The 22,234-nt window shown below is 36.3% G+C and overlaps 1 protein-coding gene across 1 annotated transcript in view; it reads right to left on the bottom strand.

Moving 5' to 3' along the window:
- The window catches only part of HERC2 (E3 ubiquitin-protein ligase HERC2), a 971,627-nt gene that overhangs the window by 323,376 nt on the left and 626,017 nt on the right, over positions 1-22,234 (bottom strand). The window contains exons 59-60 of the mRNA XM_090372402.1: positions 8,593-8,776; positions 3,893-4,051 (exon numbers count right to left, since the gene is read on the bottom strand). Coding sequence (XP_090228528.1) covers positions 3,893-4,051; positions 8,593-8,776 — 343 coding nt within the window. The remainder of the gene's footprint in view (positions 1-3,892; positions 4,052-8,592; positions 8,777-22,234) is intronic.

The raw sequence follows: 22,234 nt of genomic DNA, 5'->3' as shown, positions 1-22,234 counted from the left end.
AATAAGGGAAATGTGAAAAGATCAAAGAAGATGATATTAGCGAATAAAATTGAGTTATTAGATAAAATTTCTAATGGTGAAAGTGTCTCCTCAGTAGCAAAATATTATAAAATAAATAAGTCAACAGTACGATCAATCAAGAAATCGGAAGAAAAAATCCGCCGTAGTGTCCGTGAAAATGCGCTAATTGCTTCAAAAATTTGCTCTGTAACTCGTGATGTTAAATTAGAAAAAATGGAGAAAGCTTTAAATCTGTGGATAGAAGACCAAACTCAAAACAAAATTCCCTTAAGTTCACTCATCATTCGTGAAAAGGCAAAACTCCTTTATCAACACTTTAGTGAAACTGGTGATAGCACTGGCGGCATAAGTTTTTTAGCTAGCAAAGGCGCTGGTTTGAAATTTCTAATAAATATTACATTTAATATTAAATTGTTTCTTATTTTCATTTTGATGCCATATGCTTGCATTTCACTATGTACTGTCTATGTATATAGTCATATTATGAAGGTACATATAATACATACATAGACAAAATTTTAGACTAGTTTTTCTTATATATTTCATACTTTGGAACAGAACCCCTTTATTACTATGGGAGCCATAACATCACTATTCATGTTTGCAGTATTCGCGCATTTTTTATGGAACATAACCTCCGCGAATAGTGGGGGTTTACTGTATATATAAAAAAAAAAAAAAACTTGCAAAAGAAAAATTATAAAATAAGAAAAAAGTATTAAAAAAAAAAATGCAAGTAGAGTGAGAATGCAGATTATGAATGAAGTAAATGTGTGTGTCTCCCACCCCCTCGCCTGGTGGGTTCCCCACTGCCAGCTAACATATCCCCCCCCCCGGAGCGGGATGTGCAGCTTGACCTTCATACTGGATTCGACACTCCTTGGACGAAGACATTCTTCTGCGCCTTTGCTGCCAACACGGCATTGCCGATCTGAACTGGGTACTCTAACCCGGTTCCCTTTAAAACCCCATCCCCAGGCAGGGGAGGGAGGAGACTGATCTCTGTCTCCTCTCCTCCCTGCCTGCCTGCCTACCCCCCCATACTTCCGCTGGTGGGGTTCGTCTCCACTGACCTCTTTAGGGATGCCTACTCTATCGTCCCTATTCTTCTATCTGTTTTCCCCATAGTCTTCAGTCTCCCCCCCCCCGCTCTCACTGAATCAACCAAGTACACCCTTAACAATGCCGCCAAATTATAATCAATGTCTAAATTCTACCGGTTTTGTGAAATCTCTAAGACAACTAACACTATTAGCTTTTATCTAGCGTATAACCTCACATGTCTAAATTTAATAACATCAAAATTTTGCCCGACCTATTTGGCCTTTAACACATCTCTTTAGCGTTCAACCCCAAACAGCAATTTCCTAACAGTTGTTGTTGTTTGTTTGTTAGGAGCATTAGCAACTAAGGTGATATTGCTCCGGGATATGCGGTGGTCATTCACTGACCTTTCCGCATCCTCCGTATTTGGTGGTGACGGGCTATTTATGAAGCTCTCATAATTGTGGCTAAGGGTTTGCTGACTTCCTTTGCTGCCTCCTTTAATATAACTGGATAGATCCCATCCACCCCAGGCGCCTTTCTTATGTTTATCTTCAACAATTTCTCCTCAGCTTTGCTCTCAGTTATTACAAAATCATCTAGCTCACTGCCAGACTTTAATTCACCTCTGGCATTCCCCTCCCTGAATAACTCCTCATGTGTGAATGTAGATGCAAAATACTTATTTACTTTATTGGCTACCTGAGCAGGATCATCAACAGTTGAACCATCGATATCCAGTGGACCAATCTGATTCATCCCCTTCTTCTAGATTTACATAGGTAAAGAAATCTTCTGTTTTTCTTTACATCCTTTGCCAAAGATTTCTTGTAATCTGCCTTTGCCTGCCTAACCTCCTTTGTAACTTGGTTACAGACCAGCTTATATCTATCATAGGCTTCCGTGTCACCCATTAATTTATATGTATTCCATGCATTTTTCTTCTCTGCCACATGTCTCATTAGTTTATCTGACATTCATTTAGGCCTAAACCTTGAACAATATGTCTTTAACAAAATACTAGACATAAAATTCTTTGTTCTGTCCATCAAAGAACGCAGAAACAACAGACTTCAGTTCATTATCATGAGCAAAGCGATATCCTCATATGTTTATCTTGAGGTGTTGAAACAGGATATAGTTACTGGGGGGCAGATCCAGTCAGTAAGGTGGATGGGTAAGTTCTGTAAAGCCACAGTCTCTCAAAGCAGCAGCACCAACAGCATGTGATTTATGCACTGGTGCATTGCGGTAAATAAGCAGCACACCTCTGGAAAGTTTTCCATGGCAGTTTTCCTTTATGACCTCCCTTAGGTTGTACAGTAGATATAACTCCCCAGTGACTGTCTGCTTGCCTTCCAAGTAATGAATGTACAAAATTTTCTCAGCATCCCCAAACAAAATGGCACGTGCCGAGCACACGTGGTTGATGGGTTTATGTGAAATATCTTTGTCGTTTGTAAGAGGTTAGCGAAATCCAAGCCAATAGTGTAATTACCCATTAGATTGTGGCCATTTGAATGGCCACAATTAAATGGAAGCATTTACATTCAAATAGCAGCTGCAGGAAGTATGATTGCAACAATACAAGTTACGATAATTTGCCTCTGGCAGAAGCTGCAGATGACATCACTTCTGCGTCACATTTTGGTGACCGGTCAGATTTACTTGGTTCAAATGCCTCCAAACATCATTTTTGATGTTTCACATCAAAAATGATGGCAATAATCTTGCCAGCTGAAGGTTGTGACTAAAAATTTTTTTTGGGTGGGGGAGAACCCTTGTGCTTCCATTGCATTATTCTTGCTTGGTCTCAGGATCTCAGTGATGAACCCATGTCTCATCACCCGTAACAATTCTGGAGATGAAAGTTTCAGAATCTCTTCCATAAAGTAAATTCTTCTCACAACACTGTACTCTGAATTGCTTCTGCAGAGGGGTCAGAAATCTGGGGACCCACCTTCCACTGACCTTAGTCATCCCCAAATGTTCATGGAGGGTGGTTATAACTGTTCCCTCAGAAATGTCACATTCCCTAAAGATTTGGGACACCTTTAAATGTCTGTCATTCAGCACAAGGGTTTCCATAGCTTGGCACATTTCTCGAGTGTTCGCTGTCACAGGCTTTCCTGGATGTGGATCATCTTCAAGGGACTCTCTACCCCACTGGAATTGTTTTGATCAGAATTTCACCTGGTACTCTGAAGGTGCACTGTTGCCATACACAGCCAACATCCTTTCATAAATGGCCTTTGGCCCATTTTCTTCTTTTGTGAAAAATGATGACTGAATGATGCTCCAATTTCAGCAAATCAATAATTTGATACAGGTATCTTCCTTCTTTCTGTTACAGCAGCACAACATAAAAACATAGTGGGATCAAAATTAGTATGACTGAAGTCGAGATATGTAGGATCATGATAAATCATGAATCACTGAAAAATAACAACTGGGAAGTATCTTAGGTAGATAATTTATTGAATGTCCCTTGTACTTTGATATCACTATGTAGTTTGATTTTGCTATGTTTTAAATGAATGACAATTATTGTTTTCAGAAATTTTATTATACTCACAATATAACTTGTAAAAAGCCATGATGTAGTCCATTTTATTTTATATAAAATGGCCTATATAAAAATATATATATGTAGGCCATTTAGTGGAATTTTTTTACAAATTTACCATGGCCTTTTTTATGTTACCAAGGCCACTATTCACTTCCATTAATTAACTCACTCTGTGGAAGTCTTAAAATATATAAAGATACTTACTTTTCCTTTATTTGATTGTTTTTATTAATAATTTAATAATAATTTAATCTTTACCTGATCATTGGAAGAGAAAGTAGCAGCTAAGACACTAGCTGCAGCAGAAGACACCTTAGATGACAAGCTACCAGAACTTGACAAAGAAGGCAATGACAATGCTTCATGGGGAAGAATACTCACAATATCATCATCAGTTCCAGTCATATGTAGTGTTCCCTACAAAATTTACATTTTTCTTTTTTGTAAACAGTATATTGTACAATAATAAAAAAAATATATGCAAATATAAAATTTAAGGTACCATTTTCTACCTTCAGTTATAAATAGTTTGACAGCTACACAAATATCAAACTGTTAATCTAATCTCTGATAATTTAAAACTGCAACTTTGATATCAGATTGTTGCAGAAGTAATGTTATTTTTTTCTGCTCTTTTCTAAAATAAAAACAGAATCAGGTTTTAAGCAAGTGTATATTTTCCACTTCCTATAAACATTCAATAGAATTCTTTATAAAATTTAATTTTTAAGCAAAGAATGGGGACAGCACCTTGTCTGCATTTTTTGCTTCAAAGAATTGAGGCTGACACTTTTGCCAGCCTCAATAGTTTACAAGTTCTCTTCCACAAGTGTTGTAGACTTCTCAATAGGTAATAAATTTGATGGCACAAAGTATAGTGAATGCTACATTTTGCAAATCAAACTGAAAGTTCAAAGTAATGATAAGTTTGTAAATGAATAAATTTACAGTATAAACATACCATACAAATGTGCATACTCTGCAATACATTTTTAAGCAAATCTGATTGACAAAATAAGAGAAAGGTAAATATAACATCTAAAGGCAGATATATATATATAAACATTAAACACCAATAATTAGACATTGTTGGTCATTAATACAGTAATAATAATAATCATGAAAGTTGCTTCATCGGACCTACCTTCTGCAAGGTTGAAGTGATGGTTACAAGGCAGAGTGGCAGCATCTGGTGTCACTCCCATAATTATCGCCCACCACTGGATGCAAAAGAAAAAGCAAAAAGAGGTCCACCTCCATAGCTGGATGAAGATAAGAAGTAGAAAGTATCAAGTGTGGCACAGGATAAAGTCACTCATGTTCAGGTCTTAGGCAGGGGTCGGTTTGAAAAGTCAGGGATAGTCTCCTGTGGACAACAGTGGAGCAAGTGTCACAGCCTCCCATATGGCTACCACAACCGAAGAGCAAGACTACCCAGTCCAACCACCTGGAAGTACTTCTTGTGCAACTAGTGACCACCCAGGAAAGAAGAAGAAGCCAATGCATGAAGTGGAGCATCGAAATGAATACATTCATCATGTAAGCATACTATAAAGTAATGAAGCTAGAGACAGACAAGACAATGTACAGGATGAAACTACACACCAAATAGCAGTCCATCTCTGGTCTGCTATTTGCTGTTCAGGTCACTGAACAGCAAATAGCAGACCAGAGATGGACCATAGTCAAGAAGAACCTGATAGCTCCTGCAATCTTGGAAAAAATCAAGTAGGATGTGAGTGACCAACTACAAACAACAATGATTATCAACACAATGGAACCAGAACTGGAGGAGGAACAGCAAGTACAAGAACTACAACCTGGGGCAGCCAAAGTGGAAACAGACAATATCATGATATCCAGAATAGAAGAGTGGAAGAATGCACTAGCAGAATTCGAGGGAATGGACTTCAGAAAGACCCACACCACGCCATACTAAAGCAGAGACCTAACAGAATCCTGTGGAAAGTCACAGACCACCTCAATAGGCAAATAATATCAGATTATTTCAACAACAAAGCAACATTAGATACCATCTGTGCAGCCATTTAATGTGCTACTGTGGCAGCCACCACCAAGATGAACGGAAGGGAAACCAGAGAATAACATAACACAAAATGCAAAGAGAAGGAACCACCAGCTGGGAAAAGAAGGGTAGAGGATAGAAGAGATAATAGTGAAAATAGGCCAACTGACCCAGCATCAATGGGGTAACAGAAATAAGAAGCTGATCAGAAAAGTAAAGGCCATCCTCAAGAAAGACAACATCCACAGTAAACATGAGACCCAAAATCAGAGGATTGAAGAGTACCTTGACAGCCTCAAGAAGAAACTCTCAATACTCAGCAAGAGGCCTTGCCACTACAGGGAGAGTGCCCAGAGGAAAACAGACAACAAGATATTTAAACCAGAAAACCAGAGCTCTTTACAGGAAAATCGGATAAAGGAGAAGGAAGGCAATGGTCTCCCCCCCCCCAACCAGAAGGCACTTGAGAAGTTCTGGGATAACCTGTAGAGCAGTGAAGTTAGCCATAAAGGCCATGACCCCCTGGATAGATCTAGAAAGGAAGAAAACCAAGAAATACAACAGATGACAGAATGGGAGATTTGAGAGGAAGAGGTACAACAGTCGATCAGAAAGTTCCACAACTGGTGAACCCCAGGAATAGATAACATTCACAATTACTGGTACAAGAAGTTCAGCTGCACACACAGGCACAAAGTAGAGCAGTTCACCCAGATAATAAGGCACCCTGACATAATCTCAGAGTCTCTAACTTAAGGAGTCAGACTCTGGGATTGTGTCAGGGTGCCTATCTGAAGACCAAGGACAAAGGCACCACAAACCTGGCAAAAGTACAGCCCAATCACCTGTCTCCCAGCAACACACAAGATCCTAACCAGATGCATTACTAAGAAGATATCGGACCATTTGGAGAGCCAGAACATCCTGGCCAAGCAGCAAAAAGGGATGCAAGGAGCAATTGACCATTGACACTGCAGTTATGAAGCAAGCCCACAAGAAGTACCACAACCTGTAAGTGGCCTACATAGACTACTGCAAAAGTTTTGACTTCATTCCCTAAAGACGGCTGATTGAGACATTGAAGGTCTACAAAATCAACCCATCACTGACACTTTCTAGAAGCAACCATGGCAAAATGGAGAACCACCATCAAGGTCAAGAACATCATGACCAGACCAATACCCATCAGATGAGGAATCTTCCAGGAATATGCCCCCTCTTTTAGAGTATGGGTAAACTCTAAAAGAATGGAGGAAGAACGTCTATACCATCTCTCACCTGATGTACATGAATGACATCAAACTCCATGCCGCAACTGAGAATCAACTCCAACAGTTACCCCAGATCATGGAAAAGTTCAGCACTGACATCGGGATGCAATCTGGCCTAGACAAATGCAAGACCCACAGATTACATCAAGGACATCTGGTTGGACAAAAATACCAGCTGAAGACATTGAAGCCATGACAGAGGGGGAGAGATACAAATATCCAGCGATGATGCAGGCCTACCAGTTAGCACACAAGAAGATCAAAGCCTGCCTGGCTGAGAAATACCATCAGAGACTGAGAAGCCTGCTAAAATCAAAGTTGAAAGGTGGGAAAGTGGTCACAGCCATAAATACTTATGCAGCCCCAGGACTAATCTACTCCTTTGGGATTGTAGATTGGACCAACTCTGGGCTGGAGGAGATTATGAGTTCGACCAGGATGATGATGATGACCAAGAGACACCAACACCGCCTGAAGTCAGCCATCAAGAGACGGGCCATAGCCCATAAAGGAGGAGGGAGGGGATTGACTAACCTCGTTGAACAAGAGAAGACGATTAAGAACTTGGGGGGATTACTTCCTGGAAAACACAGCAGCAGCAATCTACCAAGCCATAAGAAAGACAGATAAAAGGCACACAACACTCAACCTCATCCTTCTGTCTGTGTGAGTCCACACTCATACAGACAGAAGGATGGACAAAGAAGACACTCTACAGTGACCTCCATCAAAATTACATAGATAAGATGGCTTCCATCACTTGGCTCACAAAAGGAAAGTCCTTCATTGAGACTCAAGGATTCATGCTCGCCATCCAAGATCAGGTAATCAACACCAGGAACTACTGATATACATCGCTGAGGACCTCGGAATAACAGATGACACATGTTGTCAATGCCACCTAGCCACAGAAACAATCCAGCACATCACTGCAGGATGAAGGGTGGTCACCCAGATGGAGTACATTCACAGACATGACCAGGTCGCCAGAATAATACATCAGAAGCCAGTGTAAAATTACTAGCTGATCAAAGAAAGTTCACCATAATACAAGTATGAGCCTCAGGCCATATTAGAGACCTCTACTCACAAACTATAATAGGACCGTGCCATAATAACATACAAGACGATCCTGCACAACAGACCAGACATAACTCTCATTGGCAAGAAGGATGTGGCTACCTACATGATCGACATAGCAGTTCCCAACACTAGCAACCTCCAGAAAACTCATGCTGAAAAGATCAGGAAAAATTTCATCAGGAAAATTTAATGTGAAAATGAAAAGGAAAAAAACCAAAAAATTTTACTGAATTATCAATTTTCTGATTTTCACTGATTTTTCAGAATGTGGACACTGAAGTATATTTATATGCAAATTTTTATTTTGATCATATCATGTTAGTGTCCAAAATCGTAAAACAGCAAGAAAAGCAGATAAACAGGAAATTTATACCATTTTCTGCAGAGTTTTTGTTATGGTACATAACATTTAGTTATAATACTTTTTATGAACTTACTGTATTACAAAATATTATGAACTTACTGTATTCAGTATCATATGTAATTAACTGATTCATAGTTAATCAAGTATTTTTTTAGCATTATGATATTTAGTAATGCATAATGACTAGAACATTACCTTAATGACTGTGACATACCTTAGGTCCATGCTTCTGAATAGTAGACATGTTTGGTACTTTTGTATTGCCATTGAGCTTGGAAGATATAAAAGGCACTGCAACTGGAGTTTCTCTGGAAGGACTTGGACTACTTTCTTGAGTTAATGACATTGAGAGATTTGTTACTGCAGTATGAGGAAGTAATGCTGCTACTATAGCTTCTCTGGAAAATAATTTGATATATTTTTACATATTTTTATAAAAATATAAAAAGTGAATGTTGCTTCAGTTATACCATTACTTTGAAACAAGAGTAAGTGTAAAAAGGAAAATATCATTATTGAAGAGATTGCTTCCTCATCTTTAAAACTCACTGAATTCAGTCACGAAACCAGTGAATTTTAATATGCATTCAGATTTTAAAAAGTGATATATCATATTGCATTGACTTTGAGCCACAAACTATTAAAATGGATAATATCTAGACTTTGTAAAAACAACAGCCATAGAAAAAAATATAATAAATGTAATAATTAGGACCAAAAAAAATTATACTATAATGAAACTGGAATACTCTCTTCACAGAGTATGCTACTGTATCTGTCAAAAGGTCATAAACATTAATATTATTATTAAGAGTGGCAAATGATGCAAGGAAGCATGCTTATATAACAACAGCAAAAAAAAAAAAAAAAATCTGCCCAAATGACCTGTCCATCTGCTCTTAAAACTTATCTAGTTCTACCTTAAATTTGTTCAAACTACCACCCACTTCTAACACAAGATGGAAATTTTTCGAGAAATCAACTGCCTGAAAGAAAATTTCTGCATATCTATCCTGCAACCATCCATCCTCAATTTAAATTTATGTTCCCTCAGGGTTTGTTTGTTTGTTTGTTTGTTTGTTTTATGGCGCATCTAAGGCCATAATGCGCGTTCCCTCAGGGGTGTGTGTGTGTGTATTGTCTGAGTAAGAGTTAGAATAGCATCAACATTTAGCTTGTTCAAGTCCATTCAAGGGCCTTAATCAGATTTTCTTATAGGTGTCTGGTTTGCAATTTGCAAAACAAGTTTTTCTTGGTATGAGTACCCTTTTGTTCTGCATCCATTTCAATAGACCAGCATCCTTCTTAAAATAAGGCTTCTAGACCTGTATGCAGTATTCAAGGTGTACTTTACCATTGCCTTATGCAATGGGATAATCACCTTCTTAACCCTGCTGGCAAAATTCCTATATAACATTGACAAAACCCCATAAATTGTCCAGGCAGCCTGTCTGCACTCTGGAAAATTTAAGGTCTGACTACACAATTATTTCCAGGTCATTTTTGTTCTCTATTGCCTTCAGTGTGGTACCATGCAGTTGGTATTAATCTGGGATTACTGATATCTATATTCAGTACCTTGTATTTGTCAATGTTAAGCTTCAGCCAATCTGCCTAATTTTTTTCATATCTAGTTGCAGTAGCATACCCTGATTACTGTCATTAATCACACTGCCAACCTTTGTATCATCTGCAAACTTAAGCATTAAGCCTGATACGCCTTCATCATTAATAAATATAGAAAACAAAAATGGGCACAGGAATGAACCCTGGAGGGCTCCACTAATAATACTAGTCCATGAAGCTCATCCCACTCAATCATCCTTTAATCCATAGCAGTAACTTGTCCCTAATGCTACACTGCTCCAATTTGTACAGAAGTATTTCATGTGTAACAGTATCAAAAGTTTTACTGAAATCAAAGTATATCATATCAAAATTATTTTCTGGATCCAATTCTTTTGTTACCATGTCATAGTATCCAATGGACTGGTTAGATAGATTGTCTCTTATGCAGGACCATATAATAGCATTCCTGTCTAGATGGTCCTGCATTACTTCTTTAGCCAGTGACTCCATTATTTTCTCAGGAACAGAAGAGTGATTACAGGTCTATAATTGTTCACTTCACCCTTTGATTCCCCCCCCTTTAACAATTGAGGAGACATCTGCATGTCTAATTCATAAGGGCCTCTCATAATTATGCCTATGGGTTTGCTTACCTCTTTTGCTGTCTCCTTTTAATATAATTGGATAGATCCCATAAGCTCCAGGTGTCTTACTTTTGGCCTTGACAATTTCTTCTAAATTATCGCAAAATCATTTAACTCCCAGTTATAAACCTCTATACTTCTGGTATTCTCATCCTAAAATACAGATATGTTCTGTGCAAATTAATATGAATAGAGAAATATTTAATTCAAGTTTAAAAATGAAAGAAATACACTTTTTAATATTTAATGTGACCTCCTTTGGGCTTTATAACCATCTTTACTCATTTTGGTATGGAATCAATCAGTTTTTTTTGAAGTGTCATTTATTTTTGGATCATGGAACTGCACCTTTATCACAGTACAAATCATCTTCTCTTTTGCTGTATAGTTCAATTTTTTGAATCTGTCCTTGTAGACAGTTAATAATTGTCAATGGGTGAGATTCTGAGCCATTCTAAGCACTTTTTATTGTTTCTTCTAAAACTGCATGCTTTTTTTTTTTTTGGGTGAATGGCAGGGAGCAAAGTTATGCTGAAAAATAGCATTCCAGCTGCATCTAGTCTATTCAATTCTGATAAAACTATTGTTGCTAAAACTGATATGCATTTGTCACTACTCATCATCCCATTTATAGGTATAAGGGATCCACTTGATATGAAAAGCAACCCCACATATTTTTTAATAGGGTGTTAGTAATTTGCTACATATGCTTAGCAGACACACTTTTTCCATCTGACGTGTGCAGATGGAAAATCTCATTCTTTGCACTTCAAAATGGATTTCATCAGAAAATAAAACTTTTTCCCAATATTCTTTAGTCCAACTTTTATGCATGATGGCTTGCCATGGCAGCATGACAGCAACTCCAGCTAGCACAGCCTTTCAATGTGTGAGGCACAAACGGTATCATTTCAGTGGCTAGACGGGATTCTGACTTAGAGGTGCTGAGTCATAATCCCACGGATGGCAGTTTTGCATCACTGGTCACTCAACCAAGTGTCTAATCCTGCAGTTTCTCTCTACTGAGCAGGATTACTATTGCAATGACTAGTCATCAGTAGGGTGAAACTAACCTGTCTCACGACAGTCTAATCCCAGCTCACATTCCCTATTAGTGGGTGAACAAGTATAAAACCAAAAATATTGAACTCTGAATAATACTTTGCCTCTAAATATGCCTAAGTTAGCTTATTATTTATTTTACAGTATATCAGAAAAATCAGTGAACGCTGAAAACAAACAATTTCTCCTGCTAATATGGATACCCACAGTACTTCATTCAGAATTACTGTAGATAATTTTAAATAATTTATCTTTCTGTGTTGTTACTACTAATCTGCAGCTGCCATTGTTCTTTTTAGAGCACTGAACACACATACACATTCCTGAATTTGTTTACTTGCTTTGTTTTTGCTCAAGGGAAAAAAAAAATACTATCACAGTTAGCATTAGCAGTGGAGAATGATTCAAGAAAGCAGCTCACCTGACTCACGAGGATCTTTCATCTGGAAAGATCCATGTAAAGTTCCTGTTCAATTCATCGGCAACAACAGCAGAGTTATCTAAAACTTTTCCATGCTCATTACACATTATTCATCAGCAGGATTATCTAAGATATTTACACACCCATTATACAGGTCCAATCTGACCTGTTTCTTCCTCTTTGTATTTGCATACATGAAAAACTCCTTGTATGAGGGTCTATTTTGCTTCTTCTGACCATGTAGGCACCAGTTTTGGGTTTTATTTGTCTTTTCTTTCCCCGTTGACTTTTTCTTTTAGGTCAAATTGAACTGTGTCATATTTCAGCTTGATTATTTTGTTAAAAGATTCAAAACTAAGTTTGCATTGTTCTGCTATCTCCTTGTGAGTAATGGAAGCATTCTCCTGTAAGATTACAATCTTAGATCATTTTCAAGAGGTCAAATCCATTTATGTAACAAATGGTTTATTCACTCTAAAACTAAAGCATTTCTCAGGATTTCCACTTAAAACACCCAGAACTGTGCATAAATTTTTCAATTCTTCCTCAAAACACACTTGTAATTATGCCAAACAAGTCTGTAAAGAAGGAAATAAAAATACAATTGAATATACCAATATTTCCAATGTGGTCACATTAATTTGCACAAGGTCATAGTAGCAAACTACATTAATTCTGAAAGAATGTGTGGACACAGGAAATTGAAAGGTTATCCATAAGTAGTAAGCCTCATCAAAACAAGAATGCTAGTGTGATGCATGGGCAACTGTACAGTGGGTATTCAACAAAAACAGTAGGTGAATCTGATATCAATACATCATGATCTACTGTCCCTCGACAAGCCAGGTAAGTGGCCAGTTATATCACATGAAAATGATGTCCAAACCTCCACTCAACAAGCACCATATGTAGAAGAATATGCTGTGGGGAGAGTACCATACAACTTGGACTAGTATATAGAAGCAGGTCAAATGAAGTGAAGAGAAAAAGTTCAACTTTGGTAAACAAGGTGGCTGGAAACGCTATGGGCATACATGCAAGATATTTGCAAGAATGAGGTGAGTCTCAGAGCAACAGCATAAAGGTGGAACTGTGATGGTTGGAAGGGGATTATGGGGTAGTGGACAAACAAGTTAAGCATTTGTATCCATGTGCATGAATGCAGCTGTTCAGCAGCAACTTCTCAATCAGCATTTCATGCCATTTAATAACTCTGGAGCTCTGTCTTGTAGATCAATTTCAGCAAGACTATGCTCTGATTCATAATACAGCTTCCAATTGTGAATGTCTAGCTAATAGTATTCCTCTGATGGACTGGCCATCATGCTTGCCACACTTAAATCCCATGGAGAACATGTGGGGAATATTATCAAGACAGATTTATATTTACAGGGATGATTGCCAGTTCAGTAATGTGTAAACTGTGAAAATAGCCATTTCAATTGTAACTGGAAACTCATGAATTTATGCCAATGTATTGAAAGTTACTGAAAAGCAATAAGCGAGTGCAGGGTTAAAGTTATTGAGAGCTTGTGTAAAGTCAGCATAAGATATAGTTTAGTAAGATGGAGTTTAATTATCTTATATTCATTCTTCATTAGTGAATACACTCATCCAATATCATCAGCGTCAGAAAGTGCAGTCCTTCATCAACAGCATCTGAGTTTGTGCAAATTCATGCCATTCATTAACTGAAGATTAATTTAATAAATTAGATCATTTGCAATCACAGTGGTCAAATTAATCTTCGGAAAGAACCTTGTCCAGGACTGCTTATATTCTTGGGCTATGAAGTTTGCTAAATTGAATGCAATATTTACAATAGGCTATAAACGTGAATTTTATGGGCTACCTCTCATAGTTTAGGAATTCATTAATTTGAACAATTATGGTAAATAATACACAAAATTATTAGTTGCCTCACATTCAATCAGTTAGAATGCACACCCGTTATTGCCCATTATGTAATTATATATTTTGTTTGAATATATATGACATCATAAGTAGCACTGTTATCATTCACTTACCATTTACTTTCCATGTACCTCCCCCCCCCCCTTTTTTTTTCAACAGTAGAATTATAAGTCAATTTTTTGCACCTTCTCTAGCCTCCAGTCCAAGAATGTTTCTATTAATTATTTTTTTTGTACTTCAGTTACACATGAAGTAATATCTAAGTTGGTTTCATTTTATGATTAATTATTTCATTCTACTATATTGCAATATCTAAAATTTAGCCTGGATTTTATTCCTTTTCAGCCTGCTTATTTTGGTTTAATTCTTCTATCTTGCCATTGTATTCTGATTGTATATTCAAACAACTTAAATGAATTTTGATATTGCCTTCTGAGGGTATAGCTATTGCAATTTTAATATTTGAAACTCTGTTAAGAGAGTTCATCATATAGTAGTGAGCAGATTTTTCTGAGATTTAATCACCGAATATGATATTCTAATTATAGTATACTGTAATAAAGAAAAAATTTTGTTAAGTTATAAATTGGTCTGTTGCAAGCAGTGATATGCTGAGTATATCCCATTAGCATTAGCATTAGCAGAGGCATATGATGCAAGAAAGCAAGCTTATTCAGCATCAGCCAAAAAAAAAAAAAAAAAAACCCACTCCCATTTCACCCCTCCGTTCGTTCGAAATACCTGTCCAGTTGAGCTTTAAATTTGTTTAGGCTATCAACTTCAACAACAAGTGATGGAAGTCGGTTCCACCAACCAACCACCCGCTGGCCAAAGGCAAATTTCCGCACATCTATCCGACATCCGTCCTTCCTCAATTTGAATTTATGCCCTCTGAGGTGATTATTCTGAGAAAGATGAAGAATCCCATTGGCATTGAGCATGCTCAAACCATTCAAAGCCTTATACACCTCTATCAGATCACCTCGCCGGTGCCTAGTCTCCAAACTCTGGAATTTGCAAAACTTAGTTAGATTATTATATTGAGTTTTCTTATTACTTGAAAATATGTAGAATATAAATTACCATAGTCATTATGAGATAGCACAATTTAAAATCTGCAAGCATATTCATACATTCCTCTCCATTCATGCTTCATTTTCTTTTATTTTTATTTTACAACCTCATGGCACCATTTTCATATTTAGCCATGTCTGAAAATGCATCATTTAAATACATCTCAAAAAAAAAAAAAAAAAAAAAACCACTTCATCTAAGTATATTGGCAATATTTCAATTGTGCAATGCAAATGATCTGAATTTCATATTTGGCCATAGCCATAAATGACCAAATCTAAATTCACTGAAAACAGAATTGCTACAGCTCACTTTTAAAATTTATACTATTTATTTATTATTTCTTAATTATCAGCTTCATGTATAATTAGCTCAATTAGTTTATAAGTTCAATTAATTTATACAATTTATTCATTCAATTCACTGATCCCCTTTTCTTCCCTTTTACAAAAGACATTTCATTCTCTCTCTCTCAGCTGAAATCCGTGATCAACACAAAATTCAAATGCTCCCTCTAAGACAAGCTGAAGAAGTTAGCAGTCTTCTGACGGATACGCTGCTAAGCCATTTCTGTCTATAACAACAGTGGACGTGTGCAATGACAGGTTCTGACATTGCACACTGGGTGATGATTAACAACACGCTGATACAAGTTTTCAGCTGAGTTCTGATGTGATTTTCACTCAAAAATCTCAACTATTACCATCATTACCGGATGGTAATAGTTAAGATTTGGTCATTGGCACTGGTCTAACTTTGTGTAAAATTTTTCTATTCTATTCCACTATTCCATCCTCCTCCAATTAAGATGAGGTCATACTCATCAATTAATCATCTTTTATTTATTGGTAACTTTTGAATGTGTATAATAAAACCTTCAGCCCAAGAATGTGTGTAATTTGGCCTGTGATCGTTTTCAAAATATCAATTCACTGATAAAAATAAACAGTATCAAATCTCTCATTAAATATTATAAAAATAAAATATTGCAATTTTTGTTACTTGAATTGTATTTTGTTACTATAATTGCATTTTGTAATATTATCTTGAATTTGTATTTAATTTTTCTTATTAATAAAATTAATTGCAGGAACTCCCCGACTTATGTAATACTCAACTTTACGTAAGTTTTTTCTGGCTGATGCAAACTTAAAGAAAATCGTGAAATGTATTTTGCGTCCCGTAGGAATAAATGGAGGTATTGTGAAAGTATCGTAATGTGAACCCAATCACTTTTTTTTTTTTTTTTTTTTTTGTAATTCGTTCGAGGTCCTTGGAAGTTGAAAATTTCGCCATATTACTAAGTTATTTATCTGTCTAAAAGGTCATATTTATAATGGAAATTGCACTACCCTTTCATCGTTATCATATGGTCCTGTTATAAGAATCAATTTTGAATGCCTTTGTGATATTTTTCTAAAGCACGTTTCTGAAGGTCATGACCATAAAACAGTAAAAACACTTTCTGGTTTATTGGGCTTTTTTGTTAGTGTATCTAATTATAAACAAGTAGTAAACTTGATCTTATTGCATTTGCGATAATACCGATAACTGCAACTGTGTGGGTTTTTATGCTATTATGGTGAAATGTGTTCCCCTTCACTGAAATCTTCAATCATATAAAAAACAAATTTTCAGAAACTTCTCTTCATTCCTATTTACGTATTACAATAATGAAGGGAAAGTGACCAACAAAAAGCAAAAGTGGTGGTAATGCCAGGAAACGAAACAAAATTGATTTAAAAATGAAGATGATTAATTAAGAAGTACGAAGCAGGACAAAGTGGTGTGCTCTATTGCACAGGAATTAGGTCTCGCTGCTTCAACAGTGAATACTATTTTAAAGTACATTGGGTGTATAAAAGGAACATGTCAAAGGATCAACGCACTTAAGATTAACAGTGATCACAAAACAGCTTTCAGTTGCTATATCAAAGATGGAACAGCTGTTAATAATATGGATGGAAAATCAGATTCGGAAGTGAGTGTCCCTCAGTCTAATGACCATTCAAGCAAAAGCAACAAGTATTTATAAAGATATTAAATAGTATGAATCAGAGCTGTACTACTCAATAGGTTCTATGTTGATAATAATATTAGTAAAATAATAAGAGGAGTTTACCTCAATATAGTGCGTAGAACACTTCCGTATGATACCCTCCAGAAATTAAAACGGAAAAAACGAAAAAAATCGACAACTTACCGGTACATTAGAGTAAAATATAAATAATTAAATAATCAATTTAACACAATTCAAATCAATTTAAAACACAATTAAAAATCAAATTAACGCAATTAAAAGAATCTAACGAAAATATTCAAAACGATTTTCCTTCCTGAAGCTGACAATGCTTTTCGACCATATGTCGTGATCACAGGAATGAAAATTACCGAATCGGGTTAAACCTGATACTTAAATAGGGATTATTTGTCTTCGCGCATGCACGTAGAGGTCCACGCATCGGAGATCAAATATGGCCGCCGAACATTAACAGAATTCTCGTGTAATTTAATTTCAACAGTTTCTGCAATTAATAGTCGCGTATCATTACGTTGAACGTTAAGTAATTTGGCCTCGTTAAATAAAAAAGTATGTTTTTCGTTAATGGCATGAAAGGCTAATTCTGACACTGCTGAACGAGAAGCACGAACTGAGGCTTCATGTTGATTTACACGAATATTAAGAGAAAATCGGGTCGAACCTTGATAAGACGAGTCGCAATCACCGCAAGAAATGTTGTATACCAGATCATTAATTTGTGTTGCGAACACTGAAAGAACCAAGCGATTCAGTATAGTGTGTAACTTTCGTATAGGCCTAGCTACAATTTTAAATTCGGTATCTTTAAAGAATCTGTTAAGCTGTTTGTGCCACTGTTCAACATATGGGATAGAAATAAAGTATTTTTTGATATTACTATTGTTGATTGGTGTAGTATTTTGTATCCTATCCTTAGCTTGTACCCTAATTCGGTTTATTGTGGTAATGGAATAACCCCTGTTTAAGAATCTGCTAGTTAATATTTGTATTTCTGAGTCCAAAGCAGATTCTGTAGTTGAATATTTATAGGCATTAAGAAATTGATTAAAGATAATCGATCTTTTGTAGGTGAACGGGTGATAGCTATTATAATGTAGAAGCATACCGGTGTTTGTAGGTTTTCGATATATGCTAAATTGTATTTTATTCGAGTCCTGGGTAAGTGTGAAATTTAGAAAGTTTAATGACTTTGTATCCGTATCCTCCCTTTCCAATGTAAATTTGAGTCTAGAATGAATATTATTAAACGAATGTAAAATGTCTTGGATAGTATTGCTATCGGTAATAACTAGAACATCGTATAAATACCTCCCATAGTATGTGATACGGGTTCGAAAAGGTGTCAAATGTATCTGCTCAATCGTTGAGAGATAGATCTCTGACATTAAGCCACTCAGGCTCAAACCCATTGGTAATCCAAAAATTTGTCTGTACACCTTGTCTCGAAAGGTGATGTAGTTAGCCTCAATTAACAGTTTAATTAAGTGAAAAATTTCCTTAATAGGTAGCTTCGTATAATTAATCAGTGTCGAGTTTTTATTTAACATATCCCAAATAATTATCTAATGTGTATTCAACGTTTACATTCATATATAATGAGGTAACATCTAGTGAGAATAAATTGTCATTGTCGCCGAGTCTACAGTCTTTAAGCTTATTAAATAATGTATCGTAGTTCTTAATCCCAAATTGTATTACCTGTCTAAAGGGTTTTATAATGTTATATACATGTGTGGCTAAGGATGAAAATGCCGAGTTCCTGTAGGAAACAAAACAATAGGTCGAATAGGAAACCCAGTCTTGTGTAATTTTACCTGACCGAAAAGTGCAGGAATATTGTATGTTCTGGACTTCAATTCCTTTAACTGAACCATAGTAATGTAGTCGTTTTTTCGATACGTGGTTAACATTTTATTGTATTGATTGACCAAATTGGTAAATAGTGTCGGGTCTACTTCACGATAAGTGGAGGTATCTGACACAACTGAATCTAACTTATTAATATAATCATGTTTATCTAGTATTACCACCATATCTCCTTTATCTTCCCTCTGTATAATAATGTCCTTATTTCCCCGAAGTTCTCGTAAAGCTGATCTGTCATGTGTATTCAATTTAGGAAGGCGCGTTTCTTTTATGTTATTCACTACTTGGTTAACTTGTTGAATAAATACATCTTTTTTGTGGAACATTACAAAGTCCAAATTCAATATCAATTATGCATTGTTTTTTAGGCAGTTTTTGAGGTGGTAAATTATAATTTAGTCCTTTGGATAAAAGCGAAATCTGGTCCTGCGATAGTGTACACGAGGAAAGATTTGTAACCTGTTGATATGTCGGTTCGTTGGATACTGGGTGAGGGGGTGTTCGTGAACTAGCTGACATATTCTGTGGTAGCATGTTGTGTGTCTGTGGGGGGGATGTCACCCAACTCGTATGAACTTGGTCGCAAGCCCGCGACAATGTGTTAGAATTCGCATGAACTTGTCTTGACCTATCCGATTATGTTTTCAACTTATTAGCGTGTCTGTTTTTTATTTCTGAGGCCTGTGCTTCCCTTCAAATCTATGGAGGTCTTCAATACAGACCAATCGTTCGGATGTAGATAATTTTTTAATTTATCGCGAAGCTTCCTAACCTGAGAAAGGTATTTTTGTTTATTCGAATATCGAAAAGGCAAGTTTAACAATATTACGCGATGTTGCGTAACATTGTTAAGCTTGGATAGTATATTGTAATACTATCCAAGACATTTTACATTCGTTTAATAATATTCATTCTAGACTCAAATTTACATTGGAAAGGGAGGATATGGATACAAAGTCAAACTTTCTAAATTTCACTCTTACCCGGGACTCGAATAAAATACAATTTAGCATCAATCGAAAACCTACAAACACCGGTATGCTTCTACATTATAATAGCTATCACCCGTTCACCTACAAAAGATCAATTATCTTTAATCAATTTCTTAATGCCTATAAATATTCAACGATAGAATCTGCTTTGGACTCAGAAATACAAATATTAACTAGCAGATTCTTAAACAGGGGTTATTTCATTACCACAATAAACCGAATTAGGGTACAAGCTAAGGATAGGATACAAAATACTACACCAATCAACAATAGTAATATCAAAAAATACTTTATTTCTATCCCATGTGTTGAACAGTGGCACAAACAGCTTAACAGATTCTTTAAAGATACCGAATTTAAAATTGTAGCTAGGCCTATATGAAAGTTACACACTATACTGAACAATTGCTCGGTTCTTTCAGCATTCGCAACACAAATTAATGATCTGGTATACAACATTTCTTGCGGTGATTGCGACTCGTCTTATCAAGGTTCAACCCGATTTTCTCTTAATATTCGTGTAAATCAACATGAAGCCTCAGTTCGTGCTTCTCGTTCAGCAGTGTCAGAATTAGCCTTTCGTGCCATTAACGAAAAACATACTTTTTTATTTAACGAGGCCAAAATACTCAACGTTCAACGTAATTATACGCGACTATTAATTGCAGAAACCGTGGAAATTAAATTACACGAGAATTCTGTTAATGTTCGGCGGCCATATTTGATCTCCGATGCGTGGACCTTTACGTGCATGCACGAAGACAAATAATCCCTATTTAAGTATCAGGTTTAACCCGATTCGGTAATTTTCATTCCTGTGATCACGACATACGGTCGAAAAGCGTTGTCAGCTTCAGGAAGGAAAATCGTTTTGAATATTTTCGTTAGATTCTTTTAATTGCGTTAATTTGATTTTTAATTGTTTTAAATTAATTTGAATTGTGTTAAATTGATTATTTAATTATTTATATTTTACTCTAATGTACCGGTAAGTTGTCGATTTTTTCGTTTTAATTTCTGGAGGGTATCATGCGGAAGTGTTCTACGCACTATATTGAGGTAAACTCCTCTTATTATTTTACTAATAAAGATATTAAGGATAAGTACGGTGAATCCCAAGTTCGTGGCAGGAAACAGGTGGTTTAATAGGTTCAAGCATCGCACTGGTTCCCAAAACATTAAAGTATGCGGTGATGTTGCCAGTGCCGATTCTGCAGCTGCAGAGAAATTTTTGTGATGTGTTGGAAAAAATTATTGACGAGGGCAGCTATTCAACGCAGCAAATTTTTAACATTGACGAGACTGCTCTGTATTGGAAAAAAATTCCGGATCGAACATACATTGCCAAAGAGGAAAATACAATGCCAGGTTTCAAGGTGTCAAAAGATAGGGCCATGCTCTTGCTTGGGGCTAATGCAGCGGGAGATTACAGATTAATACCACTGCTTGTGTACCATTCATTTAATAACTCTGGAGCTCTGTCTTGTAGATCAATTTCAGCAAGACTATGCTCTGATTCATAATACAGCTTCCAATTGTGAATGTCTAGCTAATAGTATTCCTGTGATGGACTAGCCATCATGCTTGAATTTCCCGTGCATTTCCAATCGAACCAGAGAGCATGAATAACAATATCTCTCTTTGAGGATTGGATTAAATGCTGCTTCATTCCAGAGATTGAAAAATACTGTAAAGACAGCGACGTTCCTTTCAAGATTTTGCTTCAATTAGATAATGCTTCTGGATGTCCTACGCATCTAGATGATTTTAATTCAAACATGAGAGTCATATTTCTACCGCCAAACACAACTTCACTCATCCAACCTATGGATCAAGGTAATTTAAAAGCATACTATTTACGAACAACATTTGCTCAAGCACTGTTTACAGTAGACAGCGAGAAAATTTTTACGTTAAGACACTTTTAGAAATCTTACAATATTTACCCTGGAATCTAAAACATTAATAAGGCCTGGGCAGAAATTACTAAAAGTTGTTTAAATGGCGCATGGAAGAAAATATGGCCACAGCACATAAAAGGCTTCAAAGGATTTGAAAAAGATGAATCATATGAAGAGGTTACAGATAAGATTGTAAAGGTTGCAGGGCTACTTCAGTTGGAAGTTGATGCCAAAGACGTGGAGGAGTTAATACAGGAAGAAGAGAAGGAATTATCTAATGAAGAACTTATTGACTTGCAGGCAACGATAGTGAAAGCAGAAAATGCTGATGAAGTTCAAGATGAACCAAACAAGGAGCCAAGATGCTTCATC

The sequence above is a fragment of the Mastigoproctus giganteus genome, chromosome 1 (genome assembly GCF_048544385.1).
Source record: "Mastigoproctus giganteus isolate SK-2022 chromosome 1, ASM4854438v1, whole genome shotgun sequence".
NCBI classification, from domain to species: domain Eukaryota; kingdom Metazoa; phylum Arthropoda; class Arachnida; order Uropygi; family Thelyphonidae; genus Mastigoproctus; species Mastigoproctus giganteus.
This window is presented reverse-complemented; position numbering and strand designations above follow the sequence as displayed.